This window comes from Trichomycterus rosablanca, unplaced genomic scaffold (assembly GCF_030014385.1).
Source record: "Trichomycterus rosablanca isolate fTriRos1 unplaced genomic scaffold, fTriRos1.hap1 scaffold_133, whole genome shotgun sequence".
Classification (NCBI taxonomy): domain Eukaryota; kingdom Metazoa; phylum Chordata; class Actinopteri; order Siluriformes; family Trichomycteridae; genus Trichomycterus; species Trichomycterus rosablanca.
Window position 1 is genome coordinate 25013 of NW_026946962.1, and position 22151 is coordinate 47163.

General features: G+C 41.4%; 1 protein-coding gene across 1 annotated transcript in view; it reads left to right on the forward strand.

Moving 5' to 3' along the window:
• The first annotated feature begins 10299 nt into the window (after positions 1–10299).
• The window catches only part of LOC134305229 (stress-70 protein, mitochondrial), a 29386-nt gene continuing 17534 nt past the window's right edge, over positions 10300–22151 (forward strand). The window contains exons 1-6 of the mRNA XM_062990107.1: positions 10300–10305; positions 11164–11345; positions 12455–12579; positions 12693–12766; positions 16662–16768; positions 16860–17022. Of these exons, the coding sequence (XP_062846177.1) occupies positions 10300–10305; positions 11164–11345; positions 12455–12579; positions 12693–12766; positions 16662–16768; positions 16860–17022 (657 nt within the window). The remainder of the gene's footprint in view (positions 10306–11163; positions 11346–12454; positions 12580–12692; positions 12767–16661; positions 16769–16859; positions 17023–22151) is intronic.

Sequence of the window (22151 nt, forward strand, 5' to 3'; positions counted from 1 at the left end):
AATGGTAGCATGTGCACAGATCCCCTGTCGATAAACCGTTCTTTTCAGGAATTTAATAAAGTGCTATATACATCCGAGTCGACTGCAGACGATCCTGAAATGAACAGATTTTTTGATAATTTAATCCTCCCAACAGTTGACCCAGCACGTGTCTCTGATCTCGATTCACCTGTTCGGTTAGAGGAAATACTTGTAGCTATTTCTAGAATGCAATCAGGTAAGGCGCCCGGTCCCGATGGATTCCCCATCGAATTTTATAAAATATTTAACTCCAAAATTGCCCCCCTTCTCTTACGAGTTTATAATGAGGCCCTGTCCCTGGGTGCATTGCCGCCCACTCTCACTGTGGCGTCTATCTCTCTTTTTTTGAAAAAAGACAAGGACCCCTCCCTTTGTTCTTCGTATAGACCGCTATCCCTACTCAATGCGGATTATAAAATTCTAGCCAAATTATTAGCTTTGCGGTTGGAATCTGTTCTCCCTCGGATTATTTCGACGGACCAGAATGGGTTTATTAAAGGTCGTTATTTATTTTCTAATGTTCGGACATTGCTCAATGTGATATCGATGGATGGTTCTAAGGTCCACCCAGAGATTGTTATTTCATTAGATGCCGAGAAGGCTTTTGATAGAGTGGAGTGGTCGTATCTATTTGAAGTCTTGCGCAGATTTGGTTTTGGTTCCAAGTTTATTTCTTGGGTAAGACTATTATATACTGCTCCGTGTGCCTCTGTTCGTATACCACACAATCTTCTTATTTCCCCCTGTTTAGGGGAACTAGACAGGGCTGTCCATTATCCCCCTTATTGTTTGCTTTGGCTATCGAGCCCCTCTCAGTGGCGTTGAAATCTCTGCATCAGTTTCAGGGGATCTGTCGTGCGGGCATTACTATGCAGGTTTCACTCTATGCCGAGGACTTGTTATTATATGTAGCTGACCCGATTAACTCCCTTCCCTCTATACTGAGCACATTATCAGGTTTTGGGTCCTTCTCAGGTTATAAGGTGAACCTTCAGAAGAGTATATGTTACCCTATAAACTCCCTGGCTCGGTCTATGGCTAGGACTCATGTCCCTTTTCGGTTCTCCGATGAGGGGTTCATGTATTTAGGTGTTTTTATTACTAATTCACTAGAAGCCGCTATCCGTACTAATTTTGATCCTCTAATTTGTAAGCTAAAAGGAGATCTGTTAAGGTGGAAATCCCTCCCCTTATCCATGATTGCTAGGATCAACACTGTAAAAATGAATGTTTTACCTAAATTTCTTTTCTTATTTCAGACTCTCCCGGTAGTTCTGCCCAAGAAATTCTTTATTGAATTGGATAAATTGATTACCAATTTTGTTTGGGATGGCAGGTCACCCAGGGTTAGAATGTCTCTGTTACAGGGATTCAGATCTCGGGGTGGGCTTGCTCTCCCAAACCTTTTATTTTATTATTGGTCGGCACATATTCATAGAATCCTTTTTTGGATGAAGGCCCCGGACTTACTATGGTGTAGACTGGAACTTTTATCCGTGTCAAATTATTCTCTTCCGACCCTTCTCTTTACGTCTCTGCCACAGTCACTGGTGGGTTTGGTGGGTAACCCTGTGGTTAGGTCTTCACTTCGCATTTGGTTCCAATTCAGGCAACACTTTAAGTTTCTATCTCCCTCTATATCCTTACCTACAGTATATTAGATAACCATTTATTTCCCACTTCCCGTACAGACCTGGCTTTCCGACATTGGCATGATCAGGGTCTTGTTTCCCTTTGTGATTTTTACAAGGAGGGCAGTTTTTGTAGTTTTGCCCAATTACAGAGCGACTTCCAGCTGCCCTCTTCTCACGATATCTGCAAGTTAGACACTGCCTGTCCATATTATTTCCCTCATATCACACTTTACCGTCGCCCCAGCCTTGGGAATCTTTGTTTAGTTTGAACCCCTTTCAGAAATCTCTTATATCTTCAATATATTCTCAGCTCATGGCATTAACTGATATCACGCCCTCTAGAGCTAGACGTGAATGGGAGCGAGAGTTGGGGATTAACATTACGGATGACTTGTGGGGCGGGGCGATCAAAGTGGTACGTGTGCGCCCTGTGTCAGACTTCAATTTTTACAATTCAAGGTTCTACACAGGGTGCATCGATCAAAATCGCAATTAGCCAAATTTTATCCACAATCAGTAGATGATTGTTGCAATAGATGCGGTGCTTCTTCTTGCGATCTTGGTCACATGTTTTATTTTTGCCCCACACTGTCTGTATTTTGGACAAATTATTTTGATTTCCTCTCCAAGGTAATTGGTTTAAATATTGTCCCAGATGCTTCTCTCGCCATATTTGGATTTTCCCCGAACCTCCCTCATATGTCAACCATGCAGTCTGGGGTGCTGGCTTTTACTTCCCTGATGGCGAGACGATGCGTTCTTCGTTTGTGGAAATCTTCCAAACCTCCTTTAATTTCAATTTGGCTTTCGGATGTGTTGCAGGCCTTGAGAATGGAAAAAATCTTGGCAACTTCTAATGGTCGCACCACCCTCTTTTATGACAAATGGCGCCCTTTTCTTACACATATTGCATCTTTATCTTCATTATCGATAGACTGAGTACCCCCCCCCCCCCCCCCCTCCACTTCCCCATCCCCGCCCCCTTTTTTTTTTTTTAATTCATCATTTATCTTATCTATTTATTTATTTTATATTTTCATTTATTATTTATTTATTTATGTATTCTCTTTTAAAAATATTATTTGTTGTTTTATTTATTTACATATTTTTTTATTTATTATTATTTTTATTTGTTTTATTTTGTTTGTAGGTTTGTTTGTTTACTTATGGGAATACGTTTTCTTTGGAAATGTTCTAATGTTAAAATGGAGACCCACAATTGTATGGTGTTGGGGTTTTTTTTTTCTTGCAAATTGACAATGTTCTTTCATTTATTTTATTTAGGATATCCACTACTTTGTGTCTTTCACTTGTTTGTGGATATGTCTCTGACAAAATTGAAATAAAAAAATTTATTAAAAAAAAAAAAAAAAAAACATTATAATGCTTAGAGAGGCTCAGAACAGTGTTTTAGGCATAATATACGAGTGTGTTAATGTTGTTGTACGTTTCTGCTAACTAGTTTTTTTTTACATTGCCAGATGCATTATCAGCCTCAGAAATGCTCAAAACAGTGTTTTAAGCAAACTACCTACCAAACTCAAAACAATGATATCAGTTCTATCATGTTGACATTGAATCATGCAGTTTAAATTTATGAAAAACTCAAGACAGATATTTTGTCACAATTCACGAGTGTTTTAGTGTTTTAAGCACATTACACAAGTGTTGTAATGTTTTTGTATTTTAAGCTTTAGACAAGCTCAAAACAGGGTTTTAAGCACACCAAATGGTTGTTTTAGTGTTTTTGTACACTCCTGGAAATTAGTTTATACTGACTTTGCAAATGTATTTTCAGCTTCGTAGTAGCGCAAAACAGTGTCTTAAGAACAATACACGAGTGTTTTAATGTTTTTGGGCAGTCCTGTTAAGTGGTTTTTATTGATTTTGCCAGATGCATTTTCAACTTCAGATGAGCTCAAAACAGTCTTTTAAGCACAATACACGATTGTTTCAATGTTTTTGTACATTTCTGTTAATTAGTTCACATTGAGATTGCCAGATGCATTTTCAGCTTAGACAAGCTCAAAACTGTGTTTTAAGCAAACTTTGCGAATTGTTTAGTTTTTCTGAACTATCCGATTACTTCGTTGATTTTGAAATTGACACATGGATTTAAAGCTTCAAAGGAGCAGTAAACGGTTTCTTAAGCCTATTACTACAAAGACGAATAAGTGTTTGAGTACATTTCTATTATTTCCATGGCACTGGCACTGCAACTTTCCTTTTCAGTTCAGGGAAACTCAAACAAGTGTTTTCAGCACACTACACGAGTGGTTTAGTTATTTTTGTCTATTCCTATTATTTCGTAGGTATTGACTTTGCTAAAAGCATTATAGAAATAAAACTTGGATATAACTTAGAGTAGTCCGTGTACAACTTGTATAGCAGTGTAGATTTACTGTCTTCTGAAAATAACTCAACACACAGCCATTAATGTCTAAATGGCTGGCAACATAAGTGAGTACACCCCACAGTGAACATGTCCAAATTGAGCACAAAGTGTCAATATTTTGTGTGACCACCATTATTATCCAGCACTGCCTTAACCCTCCTGGGCATGGAATTCACCAGAGCTGCACAGGTTGCTACTGGAATCCTCTTCCACTCCTCCATGGTGACATCACGGAGCTGGTGGATGTTAGACACCTTGAACTCCTCCACCTTCCACTTGAGGATGCGCCACAGGTGCTCAATTGGGTTTAGTCCATCACCTTTACCTTCAGCTTCCTCAGCAAGGCAGTTGTCATCTTGGAGGTTGTGTTTGGGGTTGTTATCCTGTTGGAAAACTGCCATGAGGCCCAGTTTTCGAAGGGAGGGGATCATGCTCTGTTTCAGAATGTCACAGTACATGTTGGAATTCATGTTTCCCTCAATGAACTGCAGCTCCGCAGTGCCAGCAACACTCATGCAGCCCAAGACCATGATGCTACCACCACCATGCTTGACTGTAGGCAAGATACAGTTGTCTTGGTACTTCTCACCAGGGCGCCGCCACACATGCTGGACACCATCTGAGCCAAACGAGTTTATCTTGGTCTCGTCAGACCACAGGGCATTCCAGTAATCCATGTTCTTGGACTGCTTGTCTTCAGCAAACTGTTTGCGGGCTTTCTTGTGCGTCAGCTTCCTTCTGGGATGACGACCATGCAGACTGAGTTGATGCAGTGTGCGGTGTATGGTCTGAGCACTGACAGGCTGACCTCCCACGTCTTCAACCTCTGCAGCAATGCTGGCAGCACTCGTGTCTATTTTTTAAAGCCAACCTCTGGATATGACGCCGAACACGTGGACTCAACTTCTTTGGTCGACCCTGGCGAAGCCTGTTCCGAGTGGAACCTGTCCTGGAAAACCGCTGTATGACCTTGGCCACCATGCTGTAGCTCAGTTTCAGGGTGTTAGCAATCTTCTTATAGCCTAGGCCATCTTTGTGGAGAGCAACAATTCTATTTCTCACATCAAGGAATCAAGGAGGGTTTATTGTCATTCACATCACATGTGGTACATGAGGTGGAACGAAATTATGACCCAAGGTCCCAGTTACACCCAATAAAATATCTAATATATACAATACAAAAGAATAATCATAGTATGAAAAATATTTACAAATATAAAAAGTAGAAGTAAATGTAGCAATGTAAAAATGTAGAAATGTAAAAATGTAGAAATGTAGAAATGTAGCAGCAACATGAACAATAAGAGTGCATTTAACTTATAAGCATGGGTAGTAGAACTGAGTAGCAGCATAATAAAATGACCAAGTGCAAGGTGCAAAGACTGTCTTATTGTGCGTAAATGTAAGGTGTCCAAGTGTACTCTGAAAGTGTCAGTGCAGAGTGTTTGGCGAGGTGGAGTTTGAGAGTCTTTCTCAGTCTTGTTGTTCTACACTTAATGCTCCGCAGCCTCCTGCCTGAGGGGAGCGGGACAAAAAGTGAGTGTGCTGGGTGAGTGGGGTCCTTCATGATGCAGGTGGCCCTTTTCCTGCATCTGGAGGTGTAGATGTCGGTGGTGGTGGGGAGGCTGACTCCGACCGTCCTCTGTGCCGCCTTCACCACTCTCTGCAGAGCTTTCCTGTCTGCAGCCGAGCAGCTTCCATGCCACACGTTGATGCTGGAGCACAGGACGCTCTCCACCACACATCTGTAGAAGGAGGTGAGGACTGAGCTCCCGAGTCCGGCTCGCCTCAGCCGCCTGAGGAAGTAGAGCCGCTGATGTGCCTTCTTGACCAGACAGGAAGTGTTGTTGCTCCAGGTGAGGTTGTTACTCAGGTGCACACCTAAGTACCTGTAGCTGGAGACCACTTCCACCTCAGATCCTCCGACGTGCAGGGGGAGGTGGGCGTGTCTGCTCCTTCTGAAGTCCACGATCATCTCCTTCGTCTTCTTCGTGTTGATGCAGAGGTTGTTCTTTCTGCACCAGTCCTCCAGGTGTTCCACCTCCTGTCTGTAGTTGGACTCATCATTGTTTGTGATGTTTCCAACCACTGCTGTGTCGTCCGCAAACTTCACAATATGACAGCCCGGATGCAGAGGTGAGCAGTCATATGTGAGCAGTGTGAACAGGAGGGGGCTCAACACGCAGCCCTGAGGGGAGCCAGTGCTGAGGATAGTGGTGGAGGAGGAGATGTCATGGATCTTCACCGACTGCGGCCTGTTGGTCAGGAAGTCCAAGACCCAGTTGCAAAGGGAAATGCTCAGTCCAAGTGAGAAGAGTTTGTTTGTTAGGGTCTGGGGAATCATGGTGTTGAAAGCAGATGTAAAGTCCACAAAGAGCAAACGGACATAAGAATCCTTCTGCTCCAGGTGGGTGAGTGCAGTGTGGACCACAGAAGAAATGGCATCTTCTGTGGAGCGGTTCTGTCTGTATGCGTACTGGTGTGGGTCCACAGTGATGTCGATGGTGGCTTTGATGTGGGTCATAACCAGTCTTTCAAAGCACTTAGTAACTATCGGCGTGAGGGCTATTGGCCGGTAGTCATTCAGACCAGTCACTGTGGAACTCTTGGGGACCGGGATGATGGTGGCGGTCTTCAGGCAGGTGGGAACAGCTGCTTGGATGAGGGAGACGTTGTAAATGTCCGCCAGGACCTCGCAGAGCTGATCCGCACATTCCTTTAGCACCCGCCCGGGAATGTTGTCCGGGCCAGCAGCTTTCCGTGGGTTGATCTTTTTAAGAGTCTTCCTCACTTCTGCTGGTGTAACGCTGAGGGGCTTTTCTCCAGGTGGGGGGGGTGAGTCTGGTGCTGGGGGGGGTGTCAGGGTCCTCAAAGCGGGCGTAGAATTTGTTGAGGGCTTCGGGCAGGGACGGGTCTTTGGGGCATTGTGCATCACTGGATTTGTAGTCTGTGATGCACTTAGTGTCCCTGGATTTTCTGAGCATATGCAGCTTTTGCTCTTTTTACCCCTGCAGTCAGCTCTCTTCTAGCCCTCCTGAGCTCTTGTGAGTCACCAGACCTGAAGGCAGCATCCCTGGCTTTCAGCAGAGCACGCACCTCTGCATTCAGCCAGGGTTTCTGGTTCGGGTAGCAAGTCACAGTCTTGGTGGTGGTGACATCCTCCACACACTTGCTGATGTACCCCAGAACAGAAGATGTGTAGTCCTCCAGATCCAGCTCCCCCTCACACTCAGCAGCCTCCCTGAAGATCTGCCCGTCTGTGCAGCCAAAGCAGTCCTGCAGCACCGCGTCGCCGTCGCTGGGCCACACAGTGATGGTCTTCTGTGTGGGTTTGGAGCGTTGCAGCGGGGGGTGGTATGCAGGGACCATCAGGATGGAGATGTGGTCAGAGAGCCCGAGGTGGGGGCGGGGGACGGCTCTGTATGCATCTCTTATGTTGGTGTAAACATGGTCGAGTGTGTTATTTCCCCGTGTTGGAATGTTCACATGCTGGAAAAACCTCGGCAATGTGTCCGTCAGTTTTACGTGGTTCAAGTCCCCCGCTACCACGTAAAACGCCGCCGGATGCTTGTTCTGGAGCGAGCTGATGTTGTCATGGAGCTCCTCCAGCGCGTTGTTAGCATTAGCATCCGGTGCTATGTAAACAGCGGTGACGAACACAGCCGTAAACTCCCGAGGCAGATAGTGTGGCCGACACTTTACAGTCAGTTGTTCTGTCGCCTCAGAGCAGTGGCTGTTTACCAACACGCAGTTTGTGCACCAACCTTTGTTTATGTAGACACATAAACCGCCACCCCGTGCTTTTCCGGACAGCTGATTGCGATCCGCTCGGAAGAGCTGCCGGCCGGCAAGCTGAAAGGCTGAGTCCGGCATGTTGTTGTTTAGCCAGGTTTCCGTGAGACAAATCACAGCGCAGTTCCTCATCTCATCAGAAACACTCATCCTCAGCCGCAGAAGGTCCAGCTTGTTATCCAGAGAGCGGACGTTAGACAGGAACAGAGATGGAATCGGGGGTCGGTTAGCATTAGCCTTTAGCCTGGCTAATACACCGCCGCGCTTCCCCCTCTTCTGACCCCGCTCGCACCGCCTCCTCTTGCCCTTTGTCCGCTGCGCTCTGCTCCCCCACGCCAGTGTCCGGAGGAGTTGTTGTCTGCCGAGCGCAGCTCGAAGATTATTGTCCATAGTTGCTGCCTTTGTGGCCAAACTGTCCTTTATCTTATACAGTTCAGTTCGGCTATAACTCACACACTTGAGATGCGTGGAGTTAGTGTTAGAAACGACGAAAAAGTTACTAAAAACTGGGTTTTCGCTGGGAGCGTGAGAAGCCGCTGCACTACTGCGCGCCGCCATCCTCAGAGAGTTCTTTGCCATGAGGTGCCATGTTGAATATCCAGTGGCCAGTATGAGAGAATTGTACCCAAAACACCAAATTTAACAGCCCTGCTCCCCATTTACACCTGGGACCTTGACACATGACACCAGGGAGGGACAACGACACATTTGGGCACAATTTGGACATGTTCACTGTGGGGTGTACTCACTTATGTTGCCAGCTATTTAGACATTAATGGCTGTGTGTTGAGTTATTTTCAGAAGACAGTAAATCTACACTGCTATACAAGCTGTACACTGACTACTCTAAGTTCCATGTCTATAGTGTTGTCCCATGAAAAGATATAATGAAATATTTGCAGAAATGTGAGGGGTGTACTCACTTTTGTGATACACTGTATATTTCAAATGTTTGTTTCTTTTAATGTTGATGATTATAACTGACAACTAATGAAAACCCCAAATTCAGTATCTCAGAAAATTAGAATATTGTGACAAGGTACAATATTGAAGACACCTGGTGCCACACTCTAATCAGCTAATTAACTCAAAACACCTGCAAAGGCCTTTAAATGGTCTCTCAGTCTAGTTCTGTAGGCTACACAATCATGGGGAAGACCGTTGACTTGACAGTTGTCCAAAAGACGACCATTGACACCTTGCACAAGGAGGGCAAGACACAAAAGGTCATTGCTAAAGAGGCTGGCTGTTCACAGAGCTCTGTGTCCAAGCACATTAATAGAGAGGCGAAGGGAAGGAAAAGATGTGGTAGAAAAAAGTGTACAAGCAATAGGGATAACCACACCCTGGAGAGGATTGTGAAACAAAACCCATTCAAAAATGTGTGGGAGATTCACAAAGAGTGGACTGCAGCTGCAGTCAGTGCTTCAAGAACCACCACGCACAGACGTATGCAAGACATGGGTTTCAGCTGTCGCATTCCTTGTGTCAAGCCACTCTTGAACAAGAGACCACGTCAGAAGTGTCTCGCCTGGGCTAAAGACAAAAAGGACTGCTGAGTGGTCCAAAGTTATGTTCTCTGATGAAAGTAAAATTTGCATTACCTTTGGAAATCAAGGTCCCAGAGTCTGGAGGAAGAGAGGAGAGGCACAGAATCCATGTTGCTTGAGGTCCAGTGTAAAGTTTCCACAGTCAGTGATGGTTTGGAGTGCCATGTCATCTGCTGGTGTTGTTGGTCCACTGTGTTTTCTGAGTTCCAAGGTCAACGCAGCCGTCTACCAGGAAGTTTTATAGCACTTCATGCTTCCTGCTGCTGACCAACTTTATGGAGATGCAGATTTCATTTTCCAACAGGACTTGGCACCTGCACACAGTGCCAAAGCTACCAGTACCTGGTTTAAGGACCATGGTATCCCTGTTCTTAATTGGCCAGCAAACTCGCCTGACCTTAACCCCATAGAAAATCTATGGGGTATTGTGAAGAGGAAGATGTGATACGCCAGACCCAACAATTCAGAAGAGCTGAAGGCCACTATCAGAGCAACCTGGGCTCTCATAACATCTGAGCAGTGCCACAGACTGATGGACTCCATGCCATGCCGCATTGCTGCAGTAATCCAGGCAAAAGGAGCCCCATCTAAGTATTGAGTGCTGTACAAGCTCATACTTTTCATGTTCATACTTTTCAGTTGGCCAACATTTATAAAAATTCTTTTTTTTGTATTGGTCTTAAGTAATATTCTAATTTTCTGAGATACTGAATTTGGGGTTTTCATTAGTTGTCAGTTATAATCATCAACATTAAAAGAAATAAACATTTTTGAATGGAATTACTGAAATAAATCAACTTTTCCATGATATTCTAATTTTATGACCAGCACCAGTATATATAATATCAGTCCAACAACAAAAGAGGTCAGTGCTACCTCGCCTGTAAGAGAGACTTGTTGTAGTCTGATGGCGGTGGGAAAAATGATCTCACATGCCGCTCTTTGACACAGCATAATTGCTTTAGCTGGTTGCTGAACACACTTTTCTGTACTTTTCTGTACACTTCTGGACATGGTTAACATAAGGCTTCTTTTTTGCACAGTAAAGTTTTAAGTGGCATTTGTGCATGTAACTCTGTATTCTAGCTTGACAAAGGTTTGCCAAAGTAATACCTTGCCCATGTGGTTATATCAGCTATTGTAATCTAAGAGATCGAAGATCACAGGTGTTTAGCCTAAGCTTGCGCCCTTGGCCTTTACGCACTGAAATTCCTCCCGATTCCTTGAATCTTTTAATGATATTATGCACTGTAGAGAAATATGCAAATCCCTTCGAATCTTTCTTTGAGTACCTGTTTGTTTTTAAACGTTTCAATCATTTTTTTGCGCATTTGTTGACAAACTGGAGATCCTCTGGCCATCTTTGCTCATCAAAGACTCAGCCTTTCCTGGATGCTGCTTTTGTACCAAACCATGATTACAATCACCTGTTGACATCACCTGTTTAGAATCACGTAATTATTTAGTTTTTTCACCTCATTACTAGCCCTAAATTGCCCCCGTCCCAACTTTTTTTGGAATGTTTTGCATGTCTGAAATGCAGGAATGGAGGTATTTTAAGAAATTAAATCAAGTTGAGCAGACAAAACATGAAATATCTTAAGTTCAAACTGTCTACAGTCAAATAAAAGTTAAAGTAAATGTAAGGAACATTGTCATTTTTATTTTATTTGCATTTTCCATACTGTCCCAACTTTCTGATAAGTGTTGTAGAACAATTTTCTAAAGAATCTTACTTAAATGAATTGATTGTTATTTTATCTATTTACAGGTCCTTGAAAATGCAGAAGGTGCAAGGACAACCCCATCAGTTGTAGCATTTACAGCTGATGGAGAAAGACTGGCGGGGATGCCAGCCAAAAGGCAAGCTGTCACTAACCCAAACAACACGCTTTACGCTACCAAACGGCTGATCGGGAGACGCTACGATGACCCTGAAGTTCAGAAGGATTTGTAAGTTAAGATTTATGGCATGTTCCTTTATTTTATCTCTTTTGTAATTCCTCTGCTGCTTGCACCACCCCTGTGCTGGCTGAGAGGAGCCACGGAGTAGTGCATTTCCTCTCCTATGATCGATTCTTTCACATTATTACTTTGATTATTGCTTAATGTGTGGTTTTTTTTTTTTTTTTTTTTTTTTTTTATATATATATAAATTGTTTACAAAAAATTGTTTTAAAAAATTTGGGTTTTTATGAAATAAAATACACAATGCCCTTTTAACTAATGTATGTTAGTAGCATACCTTCTGTTATGGGTTTTGAATAGATATATTTTTTACCAAAATGTTTTTAGTTGTTCCATCATGAATTAAAAATCAAAACCTGAAATTTCAATCACAGCCCAGTCATTCAGTACTTTATGAAAACTTTTTTGACTGCAATTTCAGCTGCAAATCTTTTTGGATCTCTGTACAAGCTTTACACACCTGAATTTTTGAAGTTCAGCCAATTTTTTCAAGGCAGATCCTTTCAGGCTCTGTCTTTGAGATTTCATCTTTAGATCTTTTTCATAGACGTTTTTTGAGGTTCAAGTCTGGGCCACTCAAGGACATTTAGAGGTTTTTCTTGTTGCATAGAAGTACCTCCATAAATGAAAAAAAGTCTAGCAATTGTGCATGGAGAAATGCTTTTTTTTTTTTAACTGGAAGACCATTCTCACAAGCAGTTTGTAAAGTGCCAAAATTTAACCCATTCTTTGTCAATAACTACACCTTTAATTAATAGTAATTTTATACCCAATCATAACTGCATCGACATGTAAAAGTTTCATTCAAGTTATCCAGTGTATAAAACTATTTTAGTTCTACATAACTATTGGGGAGATTAAATAATTATCCAAAAATATTTGGCTCTTTTCCATACAATTACTACTAATATTTTATTTGACACAAAGGTTTTTTTTATCTCTTTAAATTTTGCTTTTTCAAAGGATGTGGGTATGTGTTTGTCAACATTGTGTTACAATTTGTTTAAATACAATGTTTATATACAAAGTGTTTTTCAATGCTTAAGTTAATTGCTCACAGTAAATATTTGCAATGTGTGGTTTATCATTTACAGGAAGAATGTTCCATATAAAATAGTGCGTGCATCCAATGGTGATGCCTGGATAGAAGCCCATGGAAAGCTTTACTCTCCTAGCCAGATTGGTGCTTTTATCCTTATGAAAATGAAAGAGACTTCAGGTAAGATCTTTGTATTATCAAGACATACTATGAATAAATAAGAAACAATTATTTTAGGAATAATTATTTCATCATCAAGTATAATTAAAAGCTATGGTAATGTGCTTTTTTAGAAAACTATTTGGGCCAGATGGTGAAGAATGCTGTTGTGACTGTACCAGCCTATTTCAATGATTCTCAGAGACAGGTATGGACTGGTAAAAAAAATTAGTTATTTCATTTATCACAGATCATTGTAAAGTAATTGTGAATTCTATAGTTATATTTAAATGACAGACTTGCCTTATATACCATTTAGGGTTGTACTTCCTAGTGAAAAAAATGCCCTTATTTTTTTGTTTTTGTTTTACAATAAAAGTATAGTAAGTACAAAAATAGTTGTTGAATTTTAGCACTCTTTAAGTGCTTTGACCATTAGTGTGACAACAAAACACTATACAGCACTGTGGCATAGTATACTTAAGTCTACTTTTCACCAGGCCTTTTAGCTTATAGAAATGCATGTATAGATTAAACCCAACCTTCTTAGTTTAACTGATTTGGTGCTAAACTGTGATTGTTTCCTTACAATTTATATAATGTGTGTAAGTGTTTGGACGTGTCTTTTAGCTTGTTGGGCATTTCAGAAAGAAATGGTATTAAAATAGAAAAATGGCTGTTGTCGTGGAAAAGGCTTCTCACAAGCACATGGCGTCAAAGAGCTCAGGGCTCTGTGCAGGCTACTGGAATTTAAAAAAAAAATTATAAATATTGTGAAAGTTTGTTTTTTGTTCATTATTTATTTAAAATGCAAATAGATTTTGTTTTAATGTTGATCAGTGTGGCTTATAGCTCATAAAAATCAAAGTCTTAAATTATTACAATATTTAATAAAATTAAACAGAAATGGATGTACAATACAGTAATGTCTGTCTTTTGACAAGTGTGTTTATTTTAGCATCATACATGCAGTCATTTCAAAAAAAATAAAGAAGTACTCTAATATACTGTTACTGCTTTTGGCAACATTGACAGCCTCCAGACATTTAGAGTCCTGCTTTGTGTGGTGAAAGTTGTGGATTGAAACAGTCACTAGCTAAGCCTGAAGTTGTTTGGGAGTTGTACATGGTTTCTTTCTTGATTCTGAACCACCTTTTGTAAGGTTCTTATCAGTTTTCCTCTTTCCACCACATTCTAGAAGGTTCTTGTCTGTTCCATGAGTACCAAAACTTGTTGGTAATGTAGAAGCCAGGGTCTCAGGTTGTTTGGATATTGTCTTGTACTTTTTACTTGTTTGTTCTTGGTGATAATAGCATTTTCAGTGTGTTCACTGACAAGTATTTATATTTTTTATTTAAAAAAACAAAAAACAAAATGTGATATCTGAAATGGGGAATGAACATCGGATTTTTTTTTGCTGTAACGTGATTACTTGGGATACAGGGAAGTCTCCAGGTTCTCATACAGCAGCAGGGACAAAAGAGACAGTGGAACAACTTGAATTTGTCTTCCACATCCTCCATACAGCTCAGATCTGGCTCTGAGTAAAAGAGCCTGAAAGAGGCTCTGTGCAGTTGCACATTCACCTCTGATGATGAAATAAAGGAAGCAGTGCTCACCTGGCCCTGAAGATCTGCTTAAGGGCTAGAAAGAAATTGTATGAGATTGCTTGATGAATTTTCCATAGAAAATTGGAAAAAAAAATAGGACCAGGAAATTGCTGCATAAGATCTGTGATACTGGTAGCTACGAAAGACAAAGCGGTTTTTGGGAATCTGGACTTTGTTAGTCTAAATTATTTATCATCATCTGGCGCAGAAAAAAAAAAAAATTTAAAGTGATCAACATCTGCCAAAGTTATGGGCAAAAGTGCAGAGGTCCCTTTACTGTGTGTGTTGTATGTATGTATGTATGTATTAGGGCTGGCACAGATCCAATACTCTGTATCGGTATCAGTCCGATATTGGCCCAAATCACTGGATCGGATATCGGAAGGAAAAAAACTTGTGATCCGATACTGTTGCTTAATGTAAATAACAATGTAAATAAGGCCATTGTTTGTGTGTAAAGCAAATAACACACAAAGATACGTTCCAACAGAGTGCCGTTTATTGCCAGCTCACTCGGCAACTGCTGTAACAAGGTGCATCTTGATGACATCATTAGCATGTGTCACTTAAGCAATAGAACACGAGAGGGAGTGTGTTTTCGCGAATAACATCACAACCTCGAGTGTTCTATTGCTTTCATACAACAGTTTTTACAAAATAAAGAAAGAAAATAAATCGAAGAAGCCCTGAATTTCATAATAAATATGCTTTAATATTGACAATACCTTCCGCCAAAAAGTAGTTCCACAACGAATATAAAGTTAAACACTACAAAGCAGACATCCCAAGTTGCAAAAACTCATTTCAGGGAGGTAAGAACAACAAGAAGAAAAAGTCAAGAACTTTCGAAGGGAAAAAAAAGAAATAAAAAAACCTCTCGCACACACCAAAGGGTATGGGTGAAAACAGAACTTCTAGGAGCTGCTAACAGGGCTATTAAGCTAACTGTTCGCGTTACAAACACATTAATGTTCCCTACATAGTGCACTAGATTGTGTATCAGATCACAGATATATGTTCCCTACATAGTGCACTAGATAGTGAATTGGACAATTGGTTATGTTCCCTACACGGTGCACTGGATTGTATATCAGATAACGGATTTAAAATGCGACCAGGAAAAAAAGTCTGTGTCGCCTGCGTGCGCGTTTGTGTGCATGAAGCTTGTCGTTACTGGCAACGCGTCAGCGGAGTAATACCATTGTGGTGTGAAAAGACCGTGCTGTTATCACGAATATCAGCACGGCTAGAACGCTTCTCAACCAATCAGATTGTAAGGTCGGAACTAACTGTTGTATAATGATCTACAACTCATCTGCAACAGCCATTCAGAAATTAAAACACACTGATCTACTTAAACTTTTTACATTTAAAAAAAATCGTCTACTACTGCCACATCTAAAAACACTGTTTAAACACAATAAAAATTGCTTTATAAATGATAAATCTTGCCCCGGCTTGGAGATATCTCACATCCTCAACGATTAATCCATTAGTGTTATGAAATAAAACAAACTACACCGTTTCCCGTTTAGCCACAGATGTCCTTTTCAAAATCCAGCATAATTTAATAATCTAAAAACGTGACACAACTTTAATGTAAAATCTCAACCCTGTGTCAATTCTAATTGGTCCATCGTGTTTGATTGACATCCACATCTTCCAATTGTAGACACTTTGGATGACACGCTGTAAAGCGAGATGTCACGTGAACAACAGCTCGAACGTAAGTGAAACCAAAAATGCTGCCAAATGTTCTGTGTAAAAGTTAAAATAAAAACAGCAGTTTTGCATAGCTGTGAAGTTTTAGAATATTTGTTTCACAGTCTGAGCATTGTTGTTTAGATAGCTACTTTAACCATGGTGCATTGAGACATGTTTTATTACTGCTTAGTTGTTTAAGAGGAGAAATGACGGTATCAGATTGGTATCGGTATCGGACATGACATAAAGTGGTATCAAGCCAACCCTAGTATGTATGTATGTAAAACACCACTCATCTCTGTAATGTTACTTAAATTGTTCTTAAATATGCTCAGTTTCCGTATCACAGCCCTGATTGTTTAAGTAAAACATTAAGTCTTTAAAAAAGTGGCCTGAAAACACTTTGCAGTCAAAACTGCATCATCTGTCTGCAAATCACAATCTTTGAAATATTGTGAAATGCAAGGATAGAATGCATCATCAGATTTTGCACAAGCTTGTGGAATCCATGTAACTTAATTGTATTAAAAGTAAGAAAAAAGCAATAAAAGTTCTTTAGAGGTTGTAGACGTGTTTGTGTCCGCGTTTCAAATGTCAAACAGGTGTTAAAAATATTAGTTTATACTTAACCTAAAACTGTTGCTTCATACTGTACCTCTTATACTTTTGAAGGAAAAGGAAGGAAATAAGTGTTTTTGTTGTACAAAGTTTTGTACAGTCATTTTAAAGCTCTTTACTCTTAGTATCTGTCATTTATATTGTTATAAACTAATGTGTTATTGGTTACAGGCAACCAAGGATGCTGGCCAAATTGCAGGTCTAAATGTGCTCAGAGTCATTAATGAGCCTACAGCAGCTGCTCTGGCATATGGACTGGACAAGACTCAGGACAAGATGTAAGTGTTTGACACGTCTAATAATTAATGTTGGTGGCACAGATTTTGTTCTGTCACGTCATTTATTCGTACTTGTTTCCTTACAATTTAGTATTGCCGTGTATGACCTTGGTGGGGGCACATTTGATATCTCGGTTTTGGAGATTCAGAAGGGAGTTTTTGAAGTGAAATCTACCAATGGTGACACATTCTTGGGTGGAGAAGATTTTGATCAGCACCTGCTTCAGCATATAGTAAAAGAGTTCAAGAGAGAGGTTTGTATGCATTTTATTTTTTGACTCGTCCCACCCAAGACAATCGGAATCGGGCTTTATTGGCCAAGTATGCTCACACATACAAGGAATTAGTTTTTGGTTACACAGATGCTTGCAGTGCACAAAAAAATACAGTAAAGACAATCTTATTCACACATCTCACTCTCTCTAACACACACATTCATACCTGTGAACATAGAAAACATTGTAAACATTTAGCATGTGCAATTTACATTGTAATTTTAAAAAGGTGCAGTTTTGTGCAATATAAAAACTATAGAAAATATAAAAATATATAAATATGAAATGGAAGTAAAGGTGAAAATCCTGTGTATGCCATTACATAAATGAAATAGGTAGTTTTTGATGTGCAAGTGTCCCGAGTATTAACAGTACAGTAGTGTTCAATTGTTCATGAGCGTAATGGAGTTTGGATAAAAGCTTCTCTGTAGCCTGGTCGTTCGGGTCTTCATGTGGCTGAAGCGTCGGCCTGATGGAAGGCACCGAAACAGGTGATGGCCAGGGTGAGACGGGTCAGTGATGATTTTTCTCTGCACGCTTCCTGGTTCTGGAGGCATGCAGGTCCAGCAGTGTGGGCAGCTTTACACCGATGGTCCTCTCTGCAGACTTGATGATGCGCTGCAGTCTCTTGGTGTCATGTTTTGTGACAGCGCTGCCCCACACTGTGATGGATGTGGTGACGATGGACTCTATGATGGCTGTGTAGAACTGCACCATCAGCTCTTGGGGTAGGTTGAACTTCCTCAGCTGGTACAGAAAGTACATCCTCTGTTGAGCCCTCTTGATGATGGAGTTGATGTTGCTGTCCCACTTCAGGTCCTTGGAGATCGTTGTGCCCAGGAACTTGTAGGACTCCACAGCCATCACAGTCCTGTCTAGGATGGTGAGTGCTGGCAGGGTTGGGGGGCTCCTCCTGAAGTCCACGGTCATCTCCACTGTTTTTGCTGTGTTCAGCTCCAGATTGTTCTGACTGCTCCAGAGGACAACCTGATCAACCACCCGTCTATAAGCAGACTCCTCACTGTCACTGATGAGACCAATGACTGTAGTGTCATCTGCAAACTTCAGGATTTTAACAGAGGAGTCCATGGAGGTACAGTCATTTGTGTACAGCGAGAAGAGCAGTGGGGAGAGTACACAACCCTGTGGGGAACCTGTGCTGATGGTTCGGGTCCCTGAAGTACACTTTCCCAGCCTCACCTGCTGTTTTTTGCCAGTAAGAAAGTCAGTTATCCACTGGCAGGTGGAGGCTGGTACGCTGAGTTCAGCCAGTTTGCTGTGTAATTGTCCTGGAATAATTGTGTTGAAGGCTGAGCTGAAGTCCAGGAACAGAATTCTTGCATAAGTTCCCAGGTGATCAAGGTGTTGAAGGATGAAGTGGAGACCCATGTTCACTGCATCGTCCACCGACCGGTTGGCCCGATAGGCAAATTGCAGGGAGTCTAGCAGGGGGTCCGTGATTTCCTTAATGTGGTTGAGAACCAGTCTTTCAAAGGACTTCATGACCACAGAGGTCAGGGCAACAGGTCTGTAGTCATTTAGTCCTGTGGTAGTTGCCTTTTTGGGAATGGGTATTATTGTGGAGCATTTAAAACAGGATGGAACCACACACAGCTCCAGTGATCTGTTGAAGATTTTAGTGAAGACAGGTGCAAGCTGGTCTGCACAGGTCCTCAGGCAGGAGGGAGAGATTCCATCAGGACCTGGGGCCTTCTTGACTTTCTGTTTTTTAAAAAGTCTCAGCACATCTTCCTCGCAGATCTTCAGGGCAGGCTGGATGGGTGGCTGATAGTCAGATGGGTGTGAAGTGGTGTTGGATGGGAGCTCGTTGCTGGGCTGTTCAAACCTGCAGTAGAATCTGTTAAGGTCGTCGGCCAGTTGACGATCTCCCATTGTCTGTGTAGGTGGCCTTTTGTAGCTGGTGATGTTCTGCAGACACCTCCAGGCGGTTGATGGCTCATTTGTGGACATCATGCTGCTTAGCTTGTTGGAGTAGTTCTTCTTTGCAGCCTTGATCTCTTTGGTTAGGGTGTTCCTTGCCTGGTTGTACAGCGCCCGATCCCCACTTCTATATGCTACCTCCTTAGACCGGCGCAGCTGTTTCAATTTGGCATTAAACCAGGGCTTGTCATTATTATATTTAATGCGAGTCCTGGTGGGAACACAGATGTCTTCACAAAAGCTGATGTAAGATGTCACAGTGTCCGTGTATTCATCCAGGCTGCTTGTGGCATCATCAAACACACACCAGTCTGTTAATTCCATGCAGTCCTGAAGCCTTTCTTTAGCCTCATTAGTCCATTTCTTCACCGTGCTGACCACAGGTTTGGCACACTTGAGCTTCTGTCTGTAGGTCGGGAGAAGATGAACTAAACAGTGGTCAGATAGTCCCAGTGCTGCACGGGGGACAGAGCGGTACGCACCTTTAAATACAGTATAGCAGTGATCTAAAATGTTGCTCTCCCTGGTGGGGCAGGTAACATGCTGTCTGTATTTAGGTAGTTCGTTGTTAAGTTTTGCTCTGTTAAAGTCCCCTAAGATGATGAAAACAGAGTCTGTGTGTTTGTGCTCCACGCTGAGGATCTGATCAGCGAGTGCGCTCAGTGCCTCGCGCGCGCACGCTTGAGGTGGAATGTAAACAGCAACAAGCACAACTGATGAAAACTCCCGCGGACAATAAAACGGTCTACAGTTCAAGAAAAGTGATTCCAGATTAGGGCTGCATGTTCTCATTAACACTGTCACATCTGTACACCAGCCTTGGTTGATATAAAAGCAAATTCCGCCGCCTTTTTTCTTGCCGGAAAGCTCCGCGTTGCGGTCCGCTCGGTGGAGATGAAAGCCGTGCAGGTGGAGCGCGCTGTCCGGGACGGAATCAGTGAGCCAGGTCTCGGTGAAGCACAGTACAGCAGAGAGAGAAAAGTCCTTGTTGGTACGGTTTAACAGTGAAAGTTCGTCCATTTTATTTCCTAAAGAGCGAAGGTTTGTCATATGGATGCTGGGTAGCGGTGTACGAAGTCCGCGCTGTCTGAGTTTGACGAGCGCTCCGGCGCGCTTCCCACGTCTGCGCATCCGCCTGCGTCTGCTCAGGAGCGCAGCCGCTCCGCTGACCAAAATGTCCAAAAAACTGTCCGAAAATGAAAAATCAGGAAATATACCTGGTGGCATGAGCTGCCTAATGTTCAGCAGATCTTCTGCGCTGTATTGGAGTGTGTTTGGATCACACATGCCATAACAGACAAACAAAAACAAACAAAGCACTACGGAGCTCCTAACCAGTGTCGCCATCTGCGGCGCCATCTTGGTATTATACAAACAATATACAATTATACAAGCCACATAAAGCAGTTCTTAGTGTGTAATAAAAAAAAGATTTATAGGTAAATCACAATTTAGGCACTTTTCACATGTATATTATGAATAATTGGTCCTCCGATCTAAATGAAATCTAATTTTGTAACCCTATTTTTTTTGCAGTGTTAATGTCTGGAGCAGAATAATTTATACTATTATCAAAACTTTTTTATTAATCAAGATATATTTGGAATATGCTTACTACCATTGTAATGAGTTTTGCTTGACATGTTGAATGCTCCAATGTCAATTTTGCATCCAGTCATAGATGTCATTACATGCTTATTGTGATAACTGATGAGCCAAAACATTAGGACTCAAAAATAGCAATGCCTCTTGGTCAGCGTATCGATTGGTCAGTGAAATACATTTAATGGCCATGATAGTTCTCATAGTACACTTAGTAAATGCAGCAGGCATAAAGACCTAATTGATTTTCAAAAGTACCAAATTGTTATTGTTATTGACTGTAGGTTTTCACAGATTTCTTCAGGGATAACATTCCTTGCAGTTGTGTATTAAGAAACATTGTTCTTTAACTTGCTATTGCTAACTAATTCTTACTTTTTTATCATGTCACAAACTTTACCCCAACTTTTTGAATGTGGTGCAAGCATCAAATTAACAGAGTGCACAAATCACTGTTTTTATTTTGTATTTATTCACATGTCTTTGGATATGGCTTGTTATCATTATCCGTTGTTAAACCATCTCGTTTTTTTATTATTATTATTAAAATTGCATTTCTATTTAAAGACTTGACACCTGAGGACATTATACAAAATTAAAATAAAATAAATCAAACATAAAACTACATTAAATAAAATGGAGCTAACATTGAAGGAAAACACAATCTAAATTATACATCAAATTTAAAACTGCAATCAGCCAAAAGTTCAAGTGAAATAGATTGAGTTTGGATTTTAATGCATCAGTTGTCTTTGAGTTCCTGATAAGTTGAAGAGTATTCCACAAGCTGAGAGCAGCAGTGATGAATGCTCTCTTACTAAATGAGTGCCATTTAAAATGATGGTTGTTAAGGAATATGGCTATAGCAAATCGGTGATAAGTAAGTGCAAGCCTTTTTAAGATCTTGTAAGTATGAAGTATAATTTTCATAGATGTTTAGTGAAGATTAAAAACAGTGGGGGCAGTGGTCCCAGGGTCTATTATTACGGTTTGCTTTGAAGTCACAGATTCAGACCTGCTGAATCTGAATGTCATCTCATTTACATTTTTGCCATTTAGCAGACGCTTTTATCCAAAGCGACTTACTGTACTGTGACAGTATATTGTCTGAGCAATTGAGGGTTAAGGATCTTGCTCAATGACCCAACAGAGGCAACCTGGTAGTGGTGGGCTTTGAATCAGCAACCTTTTGATTACTAGTCCAGTACCTTAACCACTAGGCTACAACTGCCCTCAGAGATGACTTTGATGGTAAAACATCATGCATAATAGGCTTCATCAATTTCTGTGTGTACTCGGTAGTGCAGACCAAGACTGATTGCTGCTTTGCCAGTAACAAACCATGTTAGCAGTGATCTGAAATCTCTCCTCAACCAATACAAGAGAACCTTTAAGACTCATTGCTGGCCAGTTTAAATGACACCGTGGCCTTTATAAAGTTTTTGGATGCTGTCCACCTGCCACGCTCATTTTTTCCCCTTTTTGTCCCATTCACTTCCATTCATTTTTAAAAAGGCATGTTAATCTATTTCTTAAATCTTTCACTCATCCTACCAACCACATTT